The 21,964-nt window shown below is 34.7% G+C and overlaps 1 protein-coding gene and 1 non-coding gene across 2 annotated transcripts in view; both read left to right on the top strand.

Moving 5' to 3' along the window:
* Rab3GAP1 (RAB3 GTPase activating protein subunit 1) overlaps positions 1 to 21,964 on the top strand; it is a 123,271-nt gene that overhangs the window by 58,385 nt on the left and 42,922 nt on the right. Inside the window, exons 8-9 of the mRNA XM_067112147.1 lie at positions 770 to 1,050; positions 1,176 to 1,461. Of these exons, the coding sequence (XP_066968248.1) occupies positions 770 to 1,050; positions 1,176 to 1,461 (567 nt within the window). The remainder of the gene's footprint in view (positions 1 to 769; positions 1,051 to 1,175; positions 1,462 to 21,964) is intronic.
* LOC136844542 (U6 spliceosomal RNA) lies at positions 3,881 to 3,985 on the top strand. Its single transcript, XR_010854926.1, has one exon. It is a non-coding gene; the product is annotated as a U6 spliceosomal RNA (small nuclear RNA).

Raw genomic sequence — 21,964 nt, 5'->3', positions numbered from 1 at the left:
TTAGCTTACAATTTTGTTTTTCGACCATTTCGGTCGAGTCAAAGTTGACCGAAGGTTGAAATTTTTTGTAGTCGACGTACGGTACGTCCACTTGGCACCCAACAGACAATTTTAGTCGACGTATGTTACATCCAGTAGGCGTTTAAGGGTTAAGTGAGGACAACTGTTATCTCTCTCTCTCTCTCTCTCTTGTTCGTAGTTAGTGCAACCTACGTATTACTGTTTCTCTGTATGTCTTTACCTGTACCATAGGTAATTTTAAATTGATCTAATTTTACCTGTACTGTCTACAAACTGTAAATGCACTGTCCTGAAACATAGAAACATAGAGCATTTCAGAACAAGGAGAAAGTGACAGAATAAAGAAGTTTTTAAAAACGAGGTTGAGAAGACTTCTAAAAATAGATCAGTGGAATGGGGAAAGAGAGAAATAGTGCACTAATCTTCACACACTCCTATATTTTTACGTCAACCATTTATTTCTTTTTTAAGGGTAATGTGCTAACTTTTAAATGCAGTTACAGTTACTTTAATTTCATTTAAAAGTTAGTTTAATAGTTTGGGAGCATGATTTGGGTCATATTTAGTATTTAAATTCTAGAAATAAGCATTTATTAGCATTTTTACAGACCATGCCAAACTTACACGGAAATTGGTTTTGCGTGAGGGGATCTGGAATCTAACCTCCCGTAAGTTTGAGGTATGACTGTAGTTACCAAATTACTGGCATTTCAGTTATTCAGAAGAATAACAAAACTGTTTCTTACAGATAATATACAATTTACATCTGCTTTGGACCGGTTGACGGAATCTTCTGTCCCAACTATATCAAAGATGGTTGGTCGAGTACATCATAGCAAAAGACCTACTCCTTCAAACAACCAGACTGGAGAAAATGGCCCCATACCAGAGGATATTTTAGTTCCTGTATTAAATTACCTCTTCCCAGATGCTGAAAAGGAAGAGCAGAGTGCACCATACCCCAGCACTCTAAGTCAGGTACCAGAGTGGGTCAGTGAAAATGGACAAACAGACGATCATCCTTTGAAGGTAAAGGCTGTACTGTCGTATGTGTATGTACAAGTTTCTGAGTATTTTATGTGAATAAATATTTCAGTGAAGGTTAAATACTTAAATTATCTCTGTTAACTGCACATATTAACTTTTCTTTCCAGGCTGTGTTAAGCAACATGAAAAGCAGTGGAGCTGATGGATTAATATGGCGTTTAGCTATAGTGCTGTGTCATGTTATTCACTCATTGGGTGGTTTACCAGCTGCAGCGCATCTTTGGCATGAGATTGTACTTGAACTTAGATTCCGTTGGGATAATGCCATACTTGTACCTGGTATAGGCCATGGGTCCCCTGATCTTGCCTCTACACTTCTTCATCAAAAGATTCAGATGCTCAATTGCTGCATAACAAGAAGACAGGCCAGAGAAAAGTCTGCAGAAAAGTCAAGTAAATGGAAATTTGGAAATTTCCTGTTGAATATGATATTTATCAAAAATTAGTTGATTGCTAACTGTTTGAACTGCCAATTTGATATAAATAACTTGCCAAGTAATTACATAGCTATTAGTTCACTTACACAGCAGCCTGAATTCAAAATTTCATGGGTAACACTTCAAACGTCTGTGTAGGTGACCAGTTCCCCCCCCCCCAGCGGGAATATTAGTAACAAATTAGCAAATAATCTCAATCTGTTCCTACCATGCTCGGGTAAACACCGAGTTATGGCAGCAGCTTATTCATTATTTTCCAGTGAATTAACTGGATTTCAGTTGTGTATACATCCACTAAAACAGGTATTAGTAACCTTCATGAAATCTCAGGATAAGTTTTTTCTTATTTTGTTGTTATTAAGTAGATTCATCAACAGAATTTTGACTTGGAAAGTAAATACGTTAGGCCAAATCTTTTGTTTATACCTAGGCTACTTGCAAGCCACTGATATTAGTTCTGCCCTTAAAGTAATCCTCGTATGTGAAACTTTTCCTTGTGTTGTTTACTGGGCCCAGATTACTTGCAAGCCATCAGTATATAGTTTTGCCTTAAAATTAAATTTTCGGATGGTGTGTTCCAGGCCTAGGCACTTGCAAGCTGTCAATAATAGTTGCCATAAAAGTAAGTCTTGAATGTTTTGTCATTCTATTAGGCTAAAAGCTAGGCAAAACTTTTGCCTTTTTTGCTGAGGCTACTTGTGAGCCACCGATATTGTTTTGCCCCAAAAGTAATTCTTGTATCTTACGCCATTTCTTTAGGCCAAACATTTACATCAAATGGTGTTTACAGGGCGTAGGCTACTCGCAAGCCGCTGATAATAATTGCCTTAAAAGTAATTCTTTAATGTTTTGTCATTCTCTTAGGCTAAAAGATAGGTAAAACTTTTGCTTAGACTACTTGCGAGCTTCCATTATAATTTTGCCCTAGAATTACTTTTTAGGGCAAAACTTTTATATTGCTTTGTTTACCTTTAGGCCAAAACTTTTACATTGCTTTGTTTACCGGGCCTAGACCTCTTGCAAGCCACTGGTAGATTAGTTTTGCCTTCAAGTAAATTCTTGAATGATGTTTACAGGGCATAGGTTTCTCGCAAGTCGTTGATAAATAATTGCCTTAAAAGTAATTCTTGAATGTTTTGTCATTCCTTTAGGCCAAAGATTTGCATTTTATGATTGTTTACCAAACCTAGTCTACTTGCTAGCCGTCGGTACATAATTTTACCTTAACCCTCGCACTTTCCTTTGCAGAACTGAAGAGTGTAAGGACAGAAGTAGTACGGAGAGAAGGGTGCTCAATGGAAAAAACATTATCGTCAGCTGAGAATCGGTGTTGGTATTTGCTTTGGCAGTACATTTACTAAATTGGAACTTTTCTGAGGAGCTTATGTCTCCTGTGCAAGGATGGCACACAGCTGGATTGATGCACAGATCATGAATGTTCCACATTTCCAGCACCCAGAAGCGCTGGCGCCCCCTTCAGCCTCATGACGCTAGCTCATGCTTCAAGCGCTCAATGGGGCCAGTCTATCTGGCACCAACATGTGCTCTGAGCAGCAAAAAGGTGCCCAAAAAAGTGCCCACGGGCAGCATCTGCAGCAGACAGCCAGGCAGGCACAGAGCTATCATTCCCTTTTTCTCTCCTACTTCTTCCCTATATTATTACCACTTGCTTCCGCGCTTGGCTCCATCGCTTTCTTCCCATGCCATCACCAGTCTTGTGTCTGGGTTAACAGAAAATTAACCTTGCAAAGTGAAGTGTTGTGCAGTGGAGGGGGTGATTATCTGGCCCGCCGGTTCTCGTAAACCTAAGTCACTGTCGTAGTCCCCTAAACCTAGGAGAAGTCATACTGAATGTCCAAGGGAGGCTGGTGGGAATTACCCCCAGTACTTGCCCCCTCGGTTGAACCTGTTGCATATTCCCAGGTATCTACAGACAGCCACTGAAAAGGCATCTTCATGGAGGTGTAGTGGAGGAGGGGGCTATGCGGCCTGTTAGATATGCTAAACCTGAAGTCCCTGTCATACTCCCCTAAACCTGGGAGTAGACATACTGACAGTCCAAGGGAGTCTGAGGGGGTTTGCCACCAGGTAGTTGCCCCTCAGTCGATCCTGTGATCCAGGTATTGACAGACAGCTACTGGAAAGGTGTCCTAATGGAAATGTAGTATTAGACAGCCATTTAAAGGTGTCTTGATGAAGGCGTAATGTTTTAATGTGTAGTGTGAGCATCACTCTACAACAGTCGTCTTCCTGAGCACCGGGCTCTAGCCTGCTTGGCTGACGCCTCTGTTTGGCGACAAGTGCTTGTCCAGTGGTCCATGGAGCACTCAGTGGCCTCCTCCGAGCTTCCAGTGTCTAAGCACCCAGTGTCAGAAGTACATGCTTCAGCAGTACCTATTCTAAATTGAAGCGATACACAGAAGATTAGCATGGTCCCTTCACAAGGATGACACGCAAATTGTGAAGCTTTCCACAATTTTCGATCATCACTATTTTATCCCATGGCGCCTGGTTTTTCCTTAGAACACTCTTGTTCTTTCTTGGGCACCAGTTCCCAATGGAATGCCTGGCTCCAGTTTCCAAGCAGTCGGCACCAGTTCCCATTTGCCAGGCACCTACTCTTCACTCACAACTCTCCAGTTGGTTCCACCTTCACTTAGAGTTCAAGGCATTATTACTACTATCTTTAGTATTGCAGCCTTGTCCTTTGTGGACAGGGACCTTTTGAGGAGTGACTTTTGTCAGGAAGAGAGAAAGGCATGTGTCTTTGGCATCCCTCTCTCTAGTACAGTACTTCGATGGAAGTATCCTCCTTGTCAGAGATTTTGTCTAGTTTCTGGATTGTCTTGACTGGAACCAGGAACCTTGGCTAAGAAGTTGGAGACTTCCTAGAACTTTATGAGAGTCATAGCCTTGGATTGTTGCCCAGTGCTGCCTGGTGCAGACAAGGATAGTAGGACTGATTTTAGAATTATCCACTCTTTTCGTCGATTTTGGAAGAGAGCTGTGATGCTCTTCACCTCTAGGGAATCACACAGTTGCAGAATTGTTTCCCTCTTCCTTAACCACAGTCCCTGTCACAAGAGTCTCTTGGGGACTTCAGCCTCAACTTTTGGATTTTCAAGCTTTTTCGTCTTCAAAAAGAAATATATATATATATATATATATATATATATATATATATATATATATATATATATATATATATATATATATATATATATATATATATATATATATATATATATATATATATACAGTAATACTTCGATCTTACACGATTGAGTTGCACAAATTCATACACACACGAACTTTTCACTGAACCTAACTAATGGGCATATGCGATTTTTTCACAGACACACGAAATTCTCGAGAAACCCTGCAGAAGTGGGTGTTTAATTTTTTAAGTAATTTACAAGTTTTCATGCTTTTATGTGTAAAATCTGTATGAAAAATGCATTTCATTCTTTTATGTGTAAAATCTGTATGAAAAATGCATTTCATGCTTTTATGTGTAAAATCTGTATGAATAATGCATTTCATTCTTTTATGTGTAAAATCTGTATGAAAAATGCATTTCATGTTTTAATGTGTAAAATCTCTATGAAAAATGCATTTCATGCTTTCATGTGTAAAATCTGTATTGAAAATGTATTATTTTTATTTTTGTACATGCATAAATATGATGCAAAGGTAATTTCAGCTCATTCACTTAGTGTACTTTTACAAGATGTGATACCCATTTGCAAAGTTACTGCACTTTTCAAAGATGATACCCCTGCAGAAAATGCTTGTTTAATGTTTGAAGTACATTTATAAGTTTTCATGCTTTTAACTGTAAAATCGATATGGAAAATTTATATTTATATTTCTGTACATAAATATCATACAAGTATTATGTCCATTTGCAAAGTCTTTGTCACAAGGACTTTACATGACCTTGAGATGAGGTTGTTCAGTCGTGCTCATTTGATAAAATGAATTCGTTAATGTAATATCAGAGATGTAACTAAGAGTTATATAAGTGTCATTCTTTGAAAATTACTCTGTTTACCTCGGAGAAAAGTGCTGGTGCAATCTGTATGTGCATGTAATTACAGCACGTTCAGTTGGTGTACTTTTACAAGATGTGATACCCTTAATTACTGCATTTTTCAAAGATGATACCCCTGTAGAAAGTGTGTTTAATTTTTAAGTTTTCTTGTTTTTAGGTGTAAAATCAGAATGGAAAATTTGTATTTATATATTTGCGCATAAATACGATACAAAAGCAGTACAGTTACTTTATTACAGTATCTCTCTCTCTCTCTCTCTCTCTCTCTCTCTCTCTCTCTCTCTCTCTCTCTCTCTCTCTCTCTCTCATTCATAGTTAGCGCTCAAACATACTTTTACAACTTATTATTTCCCTGTATGTCATTACCTGTACAGTATATAATTTTAAATTGATTGAATTTTACCTGTACTGCACTACCTTCTATGAACATTATGTACATGTTTTCAATATTTTATGGAATTGTACTTTTGTTGACTAACACATGACGTTTTGCCTAGTGACACAAAGAAAACGGCTTTTACTCTGAGTGACAAAGAAAACGGCATCCCATGAATTAGGGGTAACATTAGTATACGTACGCACCTACTGTAAATGCGCTGTTTTGAAACTGTGCAGTACTCAGTTTTTATGTCAACCATTTACTGTATTCCTTTTTAAGGGTAATAAGCTAAATTTTAAATAAAATTACACTAACTTTAGTTCATTTAAAAGTTAGCTTAATACTTTGGGAGCATGATCAGGGTCATATTTAGTACTTAAACTCTGGAAATAAACATTTATCAGCATTTTTACAGACCATGCCAAACTTACGCTGAAAATTCACCTTGCACGAGGGCTCCGAACCTAACCTCGTAATTTGAGAGGTATGACTATATATATATATATATATATATATATATATATATATATATATATATATATATATATATATATATATATATATATATATATATATATATATATATATATATATATATATATATATATATATATATATATATATATATATATATATATATATATATATGTAATATATATAATATATATATATATATATATATATATATATATATATATATATATATATATATATATATATATATATATATATATATATATATATATATATATATATATATATATATATATATATATATATGTACAGTGTAGTCGTGACGACTTTGACGGCATTAGGTTCTGACAGAGCGGTCGAAGTCGATCTCGTTGTAAGTCGACCAACCACATATGTACATGTATTCTGTACCTACCGTATATTATCCATCATATCTCCTAAGTATGACTAGCCTACATATACATTTTATATTATCCAAAAAATGTGCATGTATAGTACCTATTTTTACGTTTAGCATATGAAATCTTATCATGCTTGAACTCCTTGATTAATACTTACTTTTATTACTGTATTTAACATTTTTATTGTAGGCATTCAAACCATCTGTCTGGTCTGTTTACATTTTCTTATCCGCCATTTGCATTGCCAATCGGCTACACGTATGACGTATTATTTACTTTTGTTTATTTATAGGTTTGAATTAAATACATACCGTATTTGACGGCGTATAAGATGCACTTTTTTAACAAAAAAAAATGGCCTAAAAAATCCCCCTGCTTCCTATGTACATAATGTAGGCTCAAAATTTAAGAATTTTGGCCGAAATTATACATGAAACGTCACGTAGATGTTGTAGCCTAGTGTAAAATTCGGTGTTATCCTAATAACCTATTAAAAAACAAAGTTTATTATAATTATTTATCATTATCACACTTACCATCACCGCAATTACTACTGCTAGTATTATAATCAATATCTACGTTGTTATTATCGATATTTTCATTAAAATGTTAATATCATTATCGTTGTCTACAGCGGATCGCCGCATTCCACATTTATAGATATAAACAGTACGTGTGCTGCCACCTATTGGTGATTATCTCGAGAGCTTTACGGATAACAAGGCTTCGTTCAGTTGGTAGTTGGCAATTCCTGCTAACATTCTCTTTACGCATAACAACATGGCTTGATCAATTGGTGGTTGACAATTCCTGCTACCATTCTCTTTAGGCATAATAACAAGGCTTCGTTGAGTTGATACTTCGTAACTCGTGCTAGCATTCTCTTTTAAGAATAATAACATGGCTTTGTTCAATTGCTCACGAGACTCGAGCCGTTACATAGGAAACATTTTTATTTATTGAATTTTACCCCTTGATTGCATACTTTTATAATATATAATGGATATATATAACATATATTACTGTAGGTAACATCTTTATTAATGTTTTTGTTGATTCTGGCGGTAAGAAACAATGTTTACAAATGAATGTGTTGCGATCTATTGGTAAACCTATGAGGTAGCTTTCAGCAGCAGACGAAACATTCGATCGTAGTAAATGGCTGATTGTATAATACATATTTTGATAAATATAAATATGGTAAATAACTTCTTTATTAATGTTTTTGTTGATTCTGTTGGTAAGAAACAATATGCATATGATAACCTAATACTACAGTTTTTACTTACCAAAATCATATGAGCATAGGCTAGAAACCTTATTTTTTTCCCTCAGTGTCCTGCTGAAATTAAAAGGCGTCCTATGCAGACATGCGTATTATAAGCCATCAAATACGGTAATTTGTTATTACATTTATTTGCAAAAAATAGAAATACAAAATACATTACAAAAATATGAATCTTTTACCATTTTCGAACGACACAAACACACAATGCTGCCGAAAGCTGAGCATCTCTCGGATATGAGCGCTGCGGGTAGCGGGAAAAGTATCGTCATTGAGCGCCGACGTATTTTAGCAAAATATATAAAATTAAATATTATATATTATTATATTGTCGTAGCCATCGTAAAGTCGGTCAGTCGTAAACGCATAGGTCGTAAGTAAGTCCACGACTACCTATATATATATATATATATATATATATATATATATATATATATATATATATATATATATATATATATATATATATATATATATATATATATATATAATATATATATATATATATATATATATATATATATATATATATATATATATATATATATATATATATATATATATATATATATATATATATATATATATATATATATATATATATATATATATATATATATATATATATATATATATATATATATATATATATATATATATATATATATATATATATATATATATATATATATATATATATATATATATATATATATATATATATACAGTCATACCTCGAAATTACGCGAGGTTAGGTTCCGGAGCCCCTCGTGCAAGGTGAATTTTCGCAGTTGTATTTTATTGATGTCTTGCAACCTCTAGCGTGGGATCTTGTATTTGAAAGTTCGGGATTAGACAATCTGCAACCCGTAAGATAACTCACGCCCATGTGAGAATCAGCCCTGACCTTGAGGAGACGCTGAGTCGAACCAACATCATTCCCGGAACTACATCCAGGGCACTTGTACTCATATACAACGCCCAAACGTCATCAAGGGACAGAGCCGATCCTTGAAGGGAAACAAAGAACCAATGGTTTTAGGATTTTTTGGTGGTAATTTAATGTTAAGAGCAACAATATGTTTTTGAATAATTTTAGCAAACTGCTTAGCAAAGTTTTGATTGTTAGGTAAAAAAAGAAGCTTGCATATATAGTAAGTTTAGGTACATTACATTTAGGCATTAAGGGTGCAAGTTTTTTATCTAGAACTTTCTTAATGACCTTAAGTACTAGACGGGCAGGAAAACAGTTCTTATGGAAGTACTGCTTTGTTTCCCTTCAAGGATCGGCTCTGTCACCTTGATGACGTCGGGCATCATATATGAGTACAAGTGCCCCGGATGTAGTTCCGGGAATTACGTTAACCGGTTAACGGCGATCAGGTTTTATGGTGCTTGTCTAGTGACGAAAATTGGCAAATTTTGGCTCTAGTAAATTGCTGATTTCCACTTATCAGCACCAATAATTGGGTATGGTGCCGATACATACCTAGCAGAGGTACCGATAACCGAAAAACGGTATTTTCCGGCATCGATAAGCATTGAAAATTGCCAAAAAAGTGCAGAAAATTGCCGACTTTCGGTTATTGGCAATTTTCGGTTATCATCACAGCCTCAGAACAGAACCATCGCCAGTATATATATATATATATATATATATATATATATATATATATATATATATATATATATATATATTGTGATGACGTGTCCAGTGTCTGTTCTTCAAATCAAACCTGGTATCTAAGTGCTTGTCCCGGAGTCTAGTGCACCATTTATATATGGTGACCCCGGAGTGTCCAGTGTCTGTTCTTTAAATCAAACCTGGTATCTAAGTGCTTGATATTTGATTACCAAACTTACCATTTATTCAACAATTATAGTTACCTCACAAAAGCCAGACACCTGAACCCTCATCACACATACGAGACGACTGATTTCTCTAAAGGCAACAGTGATCCCTTATAAAACTTATCAATCGTGAAAGAAAGCAGATTAAGTTCGTTAAACAGGTGTGAGGTAAAATCTAAGGGCGTCACTCCATTAACATTATAAAAGTTCAAGTATTTCTATTTATTTCATTTCCCTGGTTCGAGCTCACTTCAATTACTTGAAGGAAAACGTCTCACTTACCACTCTATCTCTAATTCAAATCAAAATTACTGGTGGGTCAATGAATGAAACTCTGATATAATATTTTAAATACAAAAATTTATTTCTAAATTCGAAGATTATACATGACATTAACAGTCTCAGGGAAATCTATTATTACTTGAAAACAAACAGAATTGGATTAAATCTGAATTAATCATCAGTCAAAATTAAATCAGAAATTAATTTATTAATTAATCAAAAATTTATTCAAGAAGAATTTAAATTGTTAAGTAACAAAATTTCAATTCCCAGGTGTTAAACAAAATAAGGCAAATAAATCAATCATGTAAAAATGTGGATACAAAAGGCGCAGAAATATACTCTGCAAAGATTAAATATCAAAAAATGTAAAGCAAAAATTAAGGCAATAGCAAACATCACATATATGCATAAAAGAAAAATTCTTCAAAAGATAAAGCATAAAACATATAACACGAAAAAATATTAAAAAAGTGAAAAGGTATCTTTACATATAACCACTACAGATATTACTTTTAGTGCACTAAAATCCAACAATTATATTACAATACCTTGGTACCAAATGCTTCGTGTCTTTAACCAGGCGCCGTTACACACACACTTAGTAAAATACACTGTTCAGATAACTCAGACACATTTACTAAGGAATTAAACCGTTAAAGGATATGAGTGACCATCGTCTATCAAAATATCAATTACATTAAAACGGGACATTCGTAATCCCAAGAGCGAGCGAGCGAGAGAGAGAGAGGGCATCTCCCTTCAGCAACGCTTTTTGGTCTCTGAATGAGGCACCCTTGTAAGGGCACCTTAGACGTAGCAGGGAACAGCCTATGGGTGCACGGACAGGTCCCAGACGAGGTTTTTATTTTAAAAAACTCTTTAAAATGATAATTAGAGACAAAGTGGAATTACAGTTAATAATAATACTTATTATTACATAGTTTCAGAACAAGAGAATCTCTAGTTATTATAATAAGAATGGAAAACATCGCTTCTAGTAACATTCCTGAACGACATTAGGCAACTTTTGTAATGGAATCTTCCACCCCACAGTGTTTTTGATCACAGCCCATAATGCCTTGTACGCTAATGGAGTCATCCGAGAAGGTGATAGGAATGCATTACTCCAGCAGTTTTGGATACATGAACAACGACTGCCCTGTCCCTTCTCTCTCTACACACCACGCAAACGTCGTCCTCTCAAACTACACAGAGTGCAATCATTTTCCCTACGCTAACTCTTTTACGGTATATGCGTATCTGAATACAAAACCATACAGTTATACAACAATTCACACATACACACGGGGAGATTACTGCATTATGAAAACCACAGCATAAGAATATATATATATATATACAGGCAGTCCCTGGTTATCGTTGGGGTTCTGTTTCGAGGGTGTGATGATAACCGAAAATTGCCGCTAACAGAAAATTGGCTTTTTCGGCGATTTTCGGGGGTTATCGGCGCCGAAAAGTGCCGATTTTCAGTTATCGGCGCCGAAAAGTGCCGATTTTCAGTTATCGGCGCCTCTGTTAGGTATGTATCTGCGCCAATGAGCAGAAATCGGCGATTTTGTGCGCTGAAAATTGCCAATTTTCGTCGCTAGACAAGCCCCATAAAACCGGATAGCTGTTAACCGAGCCCGCCATTAACTGGGGACTGCCTGTGTGTGTGTGTGTGTGTGTGTGTGTGTGTATATATATATATATATATATATATATATATATATATATATATATATATATATATATATATATATATATATATATATATATATATATATATATATATATATATATATATATATATATATAGTCAGTCCCCAGTTAATGGCAATCCTGTTTAATGAGTGACAAAAATCAGCAATTTTCGGTGCCAAAATCACTGACTTCCACTTATTGGCGCCAATAATTGGGTATTGGTGCCAATGCATACCTAACAGAGGTGCCGATAACCAAAAATGGCACTTTTTCGGCGCCGATAAGCACTATAAATTGCTGAAAAGCGCTGAAAATCACTGATTTTCAGTTATCATCACACCTCAGAACTGAATATATATATATATATATATATATATATATATATATATATATATATATATATATATATATATATATATATATATATATATATATATATATATATATACATATATACATACATACACACTTACATATATATATATATATATATATATATATATATATATATTATATATATATATATATATATATATATATATATATATATATATATATATATATATATATATATATATATATATATATATATATATATATATGTATATATATACACACACACTTACATATATATATATATATATATATATATATATATATATATATATATATATATATATATATATATATATATACACACACACATACATACATATATATATATACAGGCAGTTCCCGGTTAATGGTGATCTGGTTTTATGGGGCTTGTCTAGCGATAAAAATTGGCAATTTTGGCACCGAAAATCACCGACTTTCGCTTATCGGCGCTAATAATTGGGTACTGGCGTAATACATACCTAACAGAGGCGCTGAAAACTGAAAATCGGTGCCGATAAGCCCCGAAAATCGCTGATTTTTGGTTATCATCACACCCTCAGAACGGAACCCCTGCCGATAACCAGGGACTGCCTATGTATGTATATATACATATATATATATATATATATATATATATATATATATATATATATATATATATATATATATATATATACATATATATATATACACACACACATATATATATATAGTATATATATATACAGGCAGTCCCTGTTTAACGGCAATCCGGTTGCATGGGGCTTGTCTAGCGACAAAAATAGGCAATTTTCGGCACCGAAAATTGCAGGTTTACATTCATCATTGCCAATAATTGGGTATTGGCGCCGACAACTGAAACTCTGTGCTTTTTTGCACCGATAACTGAAACTCTGCGCTTTTTGGCACAGATAAGCCACGAAAATCGCCTATTTTCAGGTAACAGCAATTTTTGGTTATCATCACACCCTCAGAATGGAACCCCCACCAATAACCGGGGACTGCCTGTATTCATATATATATATATATATCACTCAAGGAAGACAGACTTTTTTTGCAGAATCCTGCAGGCTGATAGCCTTATCAGCTCTTGACGATTGAACAGCGTCCACTCATGGGCTATTGTGTTCCTCTGTTTAGAGGATTGTGGCTGGCCTGCAACTGACCATGCCGTACTGCAGGTTTTTATGGCTCTTATGGACCCTTTCATGTTTTTTATATGCTCTCCTGATAGTATTTTCTGCTACGTACAGTTCCGCATAGTCTTTGGTATGTACAAAGTGCCGAGTCTACAGGATATCCACATGTCCACACGGCTATCAAGAGTATGCAGAGCCGGCACAATGTTTTGCAAGATCTTTCAGTTGTCTGCAGAATGGAATTGAGTCAGAAGGCCCATCTTCCGAGACAGGGTTTCTTAGTTCGGGGACCTGTGCTTCGACCTCTCTGCGGCACTAAAGATCTTCATGCGAGTCCTTGCTCCTCTTCTTTACTTAAACCAACTGTCCTGACTGAAATATTTTGATTACAACTGGGTCAGGGAGACAGAGTCAGACACCGTTGTCCTTTTCCAATAGCCGCGGATTTAAGTTGGGCTTGCAATAATGACTGTACATACATAGACTAAGAAGAGAACTCCCTTCATCCTCTAAGCCCAGATAGTCTTCTGCTGTATGCCTCGGATCTTGGTTGAGGAGCCCATGGGGGAACCGGGAAGTTTCCGGGTCATGCTCCCCGGATATGTTGGAGATCTGTAACATTGCTTCTTGACCTTAGTTTACACCTGGACTGTGGTAGTTCTCTCTAGACGAGACAACAGTCCTAGTATATATACATAGAGAAGAAAGGCTCGCTTCCTCTCTCATTTTCACTGATCGGTTTCGTTTTCAATTCAAGTCATCTCAAGTTTTTGTAGACGAACTGAGAACAGGTTCTTCCCACTAGTTAGATCTTGCATCCCCTGGTCTGACCGGAACTCTGGAGTCCATGGGGCAGACTGTGATCCTGTTTGCCACCTCAAGGAGCCTTCAAAGCTTCAGAAAGCTTGTCAGTACAAGGTTTTTTTCTGCTAGACGTATTGCATAAACTATTGTGGTTGCAGACGTTATTCTTCTAGCACTGTCTATCAGACTGAGTAGGCCATTTTCAAATCTGAAGTTGCAGTCTCTACCCCTCTTTTTGTGAGACTTCTATGGCCCATTTAAGTGTTTAAGCACAGGGGCCTAGCTTTTGACGACCTTATCTTGTCTTTGACGCATCCAAGCGAGGATGGAATCTGGTCTCCTGGAACCTGGATGTATTCTGAATGACCGAGTCCCTTGTTTGATCCCCTGTGTTCCTCTTCTCTACAACCTTACACGGAAAACACCCTTCCGAGTGGTCTCTGGCTTCGGCTAGGACACACTAGTGAGATCCAAGCCATTGTTTAGAGAAGGTCTTTTCACAGAAAGATGCTCTTTTTTCCTCATTTACCTTGGGAATTAAGCCAATAATGAGGACCCATTCAAGCTCTAGATGTGTTCTTTCTCCCTTAGGAAATTAATGGACACCAGCTATAGAGCTTCCAGCTTCTAGCTCGTCTGACGCCCAGCTCGCCTGGCGCCCTGCCCATTTGGCGCCGGTTACAGCTTGGCGCCCGCTAACTCCCATGAGTGCCCACAAGCCCCGAGCTCCTAGCTCAACTGGCGTCCATCACTTCTGGTGCCAGCTGCAGCCTGACACCAGATTGTTTTCCAAACTTCCAAAGTGCTCTCCAGTTCTGTGGAAAAATAGGGAGGTCCCTGTCTATTTGGAGTTTTCAGAGGACCATCCTTTACTACATATGGTGATATGGCAAGACCCGTTTCATCCACTGAATAGAACGTACAGTATTGCCCTCATGGAATTTTAACTTGAGACACACTCAGAATTAGGAGAGCAGTTTACCTACTTTTAAGTAAAGCCAAGGATAGTAAAAAATTACCATAGTTATGTTACAAATGACGTTAGGTAGAATAGAACTGATATTTTTTTACATTATACCCTTATTTGCTATGGAGAAAAGATTGGCAAGGAAATATGCTGCTAAATTTAAGCTGCAAGTTGTAGCTGAAGCTGAGAAAACAATGTTCAAGTTGCTAATGACTATAAATTATCATGCATCTTCAACATGGATGAAACTCCCATAAACTTTGATATGCCATCAAACTCAGTTGTAAATGAAATTGAGAGAAAAGGATTTTAATCAGAACTACTGGGAATGAAAGAACATAGTTTACTGTTGTTTTCACGCTGATAAAATATAAATACGTAAAGCTTGTATTATGATGAAATCAATTGGAAATAGTGAATGAAATCTGTTAAACATGCCCCCAATGGCATCTGTTAACAAAAAAATAACTAAATTTGGTTCAAAATGAGATGTATTTAAGTCATATGTCGACTTATAGAACGTCTTATAGCGAAAAATAACCTTGTCCTATATAAATAGAGTATCTAGAGATTCATTTAATATAACTAGAAGCAAGAAAATTTGCTCAGAATTGAGTTAAATACAGCAAAATAAACTTACCTCCTAATTTCCATCAGCTGATTTTATTATACAATAATATGAGAATACAGTCATACCCCAAACTTATGTGACGTTAGGTTCCAGAATCCATCGCACAAGGCAAATTCTTATGAAAGTTTGGCACGGTCTCTAAAAATGCTGATAAATTCTTATTTCTAAAGTTTAAATACTAAATATGACCCTAATCATGCTCCCACATTATTAAGCTAACTTTTAATTAAATTAAAGTTACTGTGATTTCATTTAAAAGTTAGCTTGCTACATTACCCTTAAAAAAAGAAATAAATGGTTGACATAAAAATATTGAGATGGAAGAGAATTTCTCTTCCAGTCTGACCGATCATTTTTAAGTCTTCTCAACCTCTTTTTAATAACTTCTTTATTCTATGTCTTTCTCTTTGTTCTGAAATGCTTTTTCATGAACAAACATGTTTTTTATTTGGACTAATACAACTCTTAGTTATTATGTGTCTATGTTTTAGAACATATTTGCCACACTAATGAATTTACAGTTCGTAGACAGTACAGGTAAAATTAGATCAATTTAAACTATCTACTGTACAGGTAAAGGCGTACAGAGAAATAATATGTAAAAATGTGTGAGTGCTAACTATGAGAGAGAGCGAGAGATTGTCCTTACTTGAAATATCAAGTTAAATTATTTATGAATTATTATGGAGACAGAGAATAACATGAGAGAGAGAGAGAGAGAGAGAGAGAGAGAGAGAGAGAGAGAGAGAGAAAGTTATTCTTACGTTAGATATCAAATGATGGAAATTCATGATTTATGAAAGAAAAAGAAAGAAGAGAGAGTACCAGAAATCCTTTGACACACTGTGGGCAGCGATTGACATATCTGACAGCTTTGCCCTCGCCCCTCTCTAAAAAAGGTTTCACGAAAGATCGGGAAATGATATTTATTTGTTTAAAATATTACACAATTTACTATAGCAGTGTATAAATTTTATAATTAAAGTTGTATTATTATTATTATTATTATTATTATTATTATTTAATCTTATTAGTATTTGAAAACTAGTACTTATTATTAGGTGACTAATTAATTTATCAACAAAACAAATAAACATATACATGTAACCATTAAAATTCTCTCATCTCTTACTGAGATGAGAGAATTTTTATGGTTACATGTATACAGTGAACCCTCAGATTCGCGGGGATGCATCCCACACACACCGCGAATAGGTCAAACCATGAATGCTTAAAACCCTCTAAAAACACTTAGAACTGCCCATTTTGATAGCTTAAACCAAGAAAAACCTTGTAAAAATGCTTATACCTGAGTATTTTAACCCTCTAACGCCGAGCCTCTATTTACAAAAACGTCTCCTGTATGCTGGCGGTGTTTGGGAGCTAGCGCCGAAGCGGAAAATTTTTTTTTTTTTTTTCAAAAAATCACAGCACGCTTAGTTTTTAAGATTAAGAGTTCATTTTTGGATCCTTTTTTTTTGTCATTGCTTGAAGTTTAGTATGCAACCATCAGAAATAAAAAAAAATATCATATATAAATATTGAAATATATGACAGCGCAAAAAAAATTTTTCATATATAATTTTATACAAATCGCCCTGTGAGCAAAACGGTTAAAGCTAACGGGTTATTTTTTTTCTTTGTATTGTACACTAAATTGCGATGATTTTGGTATATAACAAATTGTAAAACGATCAAAGCAACACAGAGAAAAGAAAATATTATCACAAAATGATGCATGAATTCGTAACGCGCGGACGTAAAAAAATGTTTTTTTAAAAAATTCACCATAAATCGAAATATTGTGCTAGAGACTTCCCGTTTGTTGGAAAATGAAGCTAATTGATCGAATATTACTAGACTGTAAGTGTTTTAGCTTACAATTGCAGTTTTTGACCATTTTGGTCGAGTTAAAGTTGACCGAAAGTCGAATTTTTTCTATTTATCGTGATTTATATGAAAATATTTCAAAACTGATAAAAGCTACAACCATGATTTATTTTCTGTTGTATTGTACATGAAATTGCGCACATTTTCATATATAAAAGTTTATGTAACGACTAATATAAAATGGTGCAAACATTACGACAACGTGACGAAAGAATTTCCGAGATGTTCGCCGAAGTTACGCTGGACGTAAGAAAAATGTTTTTTAAAAATTCACCATAAATCGAAATATTGTGCTAGAGACTTCCAATTTATTGCAAAATGAAGGTAAATGATTGAATATTACTAGAATGTAAGAGTTTTAGCTACAATTGCGTTTTTTCGAGCATTTCGGTAGAGTTAAACTTGACCAAGGTTGAAATTTTGGCAGTTATCGTGATTTATGTGAAAATATTTCAAAACTGATAAAAGCTACAACCATGAGCTATTTTCTGTTGTATTCTACATGAAATTGCGCACATTTTCATATATAAAAGTTTATGTAACGACTAATGTAAAACGATGCAAACATTACAACAATGTGACGAAAGAATTTCTGAGATGTTCGGCCGAGTTACCGCGCGCAGACGTAAGGTAAAAGTTTTTTTTTCAGAAATTCACCATAAATCAAAATATTGTGCTAGAGACTTCCAGTTTGTTGCAAAATGAAGGTACATGATTGAATAATACTAGAATGTAAGAGTTTTAGCTTATAATTGCGTTTTTTACCATTTTGGTCGAAAGTTAAAGTTGACCGAAGGTTGAAATTTTGGCAGTTATCGTGATTTATATGAAAATATTTCAAAACTGATAAAAGCTACAACCATGAGTTATTTTCTGTTGTATTCTAAATGAAATTGCGCACATTTCCATATATAAAACTTTATGTAACGACTAATATAAAACGGTGCAAACATTACGACAACGTGACGAAAGAATTTCTGGCGCGGACGTAAGGAAAAAGTTTTTTCAAAAATTCACCATAAATCGAAATATTGTGCTAGAGACTTCCTATTTGTTGAAAAATGAAAGTAAATGATTGAATATTACTAGAATGTAAGAGTTTTAGCTTACAACTGCGTTTTTTTTACCATTTCGGTCGAGTCAAAGTTGACCGAAGGTTGAAATTTTGGCAGTTATCGTGGTTTATATGAGAATATTTCCAAACTGATAAAAGCTACAACCATGAGCTATTTTCTGTTGTATTCTACATGAAATTGCGCACATTTTCATATATAAAAGTTTATGTAACGACTAATGTAAAACAATGCAAACATTACAACAACGTGACGAAAGAATTTCTGAGATGTTCGGCCGAGTTACCGCGCGCAGACATAAGGAAAAAGTTTTTTTTTCAGAAATTCACCATAAATCGAAAAATTGTGCTACAGACTTCCAGTTGGTTGCAAAATGAAGTTACATGATTGAATAATACTAGAATGTAAGAGTTTTAGCTTATAATTGCGTTTCGGTCGAGTTAAAGTTGACCGAAGGTTGAAATTTTGGCAGTTATCGTGATTTATATGAAAATATTTCAAAACTGATAAAAGCTACAACCATGAGTTATTTTCTGTTGTATTCTAAATGAAATTGCGCGCATTTCCATATATAAAACTTTATGTAACGACTAATATAAAACGGTGCAAACATTACGACAACGTGATTTAAAGAATTTCTGGCGCGGACGTAAGGAAAAAAGTTTTTTCAAAAATTCACCATAAATCGAAATATTGTGCTAGAGACTTCCAATTTGTTGCAAAATGAAGGTAAATGATTGAATATTACTAGAATGTAAGAGTTTTAGCTTACAATTGCATTTTTTGACCATTTCAGTCGAGTCAAAGTTGACCGAAGGTTGAAATTTGGCAGTTATCGTGGTTTATATGAAAATATTTCAAAACTGATAAAAGCTACAACCATGGGTTGTATTTGCTGTATTTTACATGAAATTGCACACATTTTCATATATAAAACTTTATGTAACGGCTAATATAAAAGTGCAAAATTACGACAAAATGACGAAAGAATTTCTGAAATTTTCGGGCCGAAAGTTACATGCTGGGCGTAAGGAAAAAGTTTTTTTTTTTTAAATTCACCATAAATCGAAATATTGTGCTAGAGACTTCCAATTTGTTGCAAAACAAAGGTAAATGATTGAATATTACGAGAATGTAAGAGTTTTAGCTTACAATTGCATTTTTCGACCATTTCGGTCGAGTCAAAGTTGACCGAAGGTTGAAATTTTTTGTAGTCGACGTACGGTACGTCCACTCGGCACCCAACAGACAATTTTAGTCGACGTATGATACGTCCAGTCGGCGTATAAGGGTTAATAGTTTTATCACAAAAAGTGCATTTATTCATGAAAATTATATGAAAATACAGTAATTAGTGAATATTTCTCAGTGAAAAATACAGCGAATGGGTGAATTTTCCGCGAATGATGGCTAGATATGTTCCACAGAGAAACCCGTGAATGCGTGAGTCCGCGAACCATGAGAACACGAATACGGGGGGTTTACTGTATGTATGTTTATTTGTTTTGTTGATACATAAATGATTTACCTAATAATGAGTACTAATTTTAAAATATTAATAAGATTAAAATAATAATAATAATAATAGAAATAATAATAATAATATACAGTACTAATAATAATACCTGTATACAGTACTAATAATAATATAACTGTAATTACAAAATTTATACATTTCTATGGTAAATTATGTGATATTTTAAACAAACAAATATATCAAATATATCAATCGTTGCCCATAGCGTGTCAAAGGATTATGTCAAATTTATCAATTGTTGCCCACAACGTGTCAAAGGATTTCTGGTACTATCTCTCTCTCTCTTCTTTCTTTTTCCTTCATACATCATGAATTTCCATCTTTTGATATCTCTAACATAAGAATAACTTCTCTCTCTCTCATGTTATTCTCTTTGTCTCTGTAATAATAATTCATAAATAATTTAACTTTATTTCAAGTAAGGACAATCTCTCTCTCTCTCTCTCTCTCTCTCTCTCTCTCTCTCTCTCTCTCTCTCTCTCTCCATAATAATTCATAAATAATTTAACTTGATATTTCAAGTAAGAACAATCTCTCTCTCTTTTCTCTCTTGTGTGTTATCCTCTCTGTCCCCATAATAATTCATAAATAATTTAACTTGATATTTCAGGTAAGGACAATATCTCTCTCTCTCGTGTTATTCTCTATGTCTTCATAATAATTGATAAACAATTTCACTCTGAAGTAAGGACAACCCTTATCTCTCTCCCTCTCTCGTTATTCTCCCTGTTTCCATAATAACTGATAAATAATTTCACTCTCTCAAGTAAGGACAGCCCTTATCTCTTTCACTCTTTCTCTCTCTCCTCTCTCGAGGATTCGCAAATGTTGGGTGTCTGTGGAAAAATCATGTATGAAAATCAGTTAGGTTCCATTGAAAAGTTCGCGTGTCTGTGAGTTCACGCAACTTGAATCGTGGAAGATCGAGGTATTACTGCACTTACAATATTATTGGACACAGTGAAGTAAAGTATACCTTTTTAAAAGATCCATGGAAAAAATGCATATTCGATATGTTTGTATTTTATAATATATGATAATATATGAATTTACATACGCTAATTTTACGTTTCATGTATGATGCGACCCCCTTACAATCACCTCAAAATTATGTCTTCAGAAGTAGCATGATGCATGAGTATATATATGGTAAATGCTTTAAAACTAAAATTTGCTGCTTTATCAGCCCCTTCCTCTTCTGACTTTTAGTTATACATAGCCATCAACAGCCTGACACCGTTCCAGTATGCTGACGATGGACTGAAATACCCTTACACTACATGTCTGATTCTTGTTTGTATTATTCAGTTTCTTTTTGTACTGAATTATCATAAGTCAGTCTGCACTGAACTTTCAGAATTATTTGATATTAATTTTACTATACTGTATATGTAGAGAGTACTGTATACTGTACAGTGTAGGCTAGGCTACCGTATATGTATAGATGGTACTGAATACCCTAGTGTAGGCTAGGCTAAATTCGAGATATGTTTTTTCCAACAAACAGTGGGTTTTTTGGAACCTAACCCCATTGTAAGTAGGACAGTACCTGAACCTGAAGCACCCACTACTCTCAGTGTATGGGTTGTGGTTTTATCTCATTGTAG

The sequence above is a fragment of the Macrobrachium rosenbergii genome, chromosome 12 (genome assembly GCF_040412425.1).
Source record: "Macrobrachium rosenbergii isolate ZJJX-2024 chromosome 12, ASM4041242v1, whole genome shotgun sequence".
In the NCBI taxonomy this organism is placed as follows: Eukaryota; Metazoa; Arthropoda; class Malacostraca; order Decapoda; family Palaemonidae; genus Macrobrachium; species Macrobrachium rosenbergii.
The sequence above is the reverse complement of the archived record's forward strand: the minus strand, read 5'-3'. Positions and strand labels throughout refer to the sequence as shown.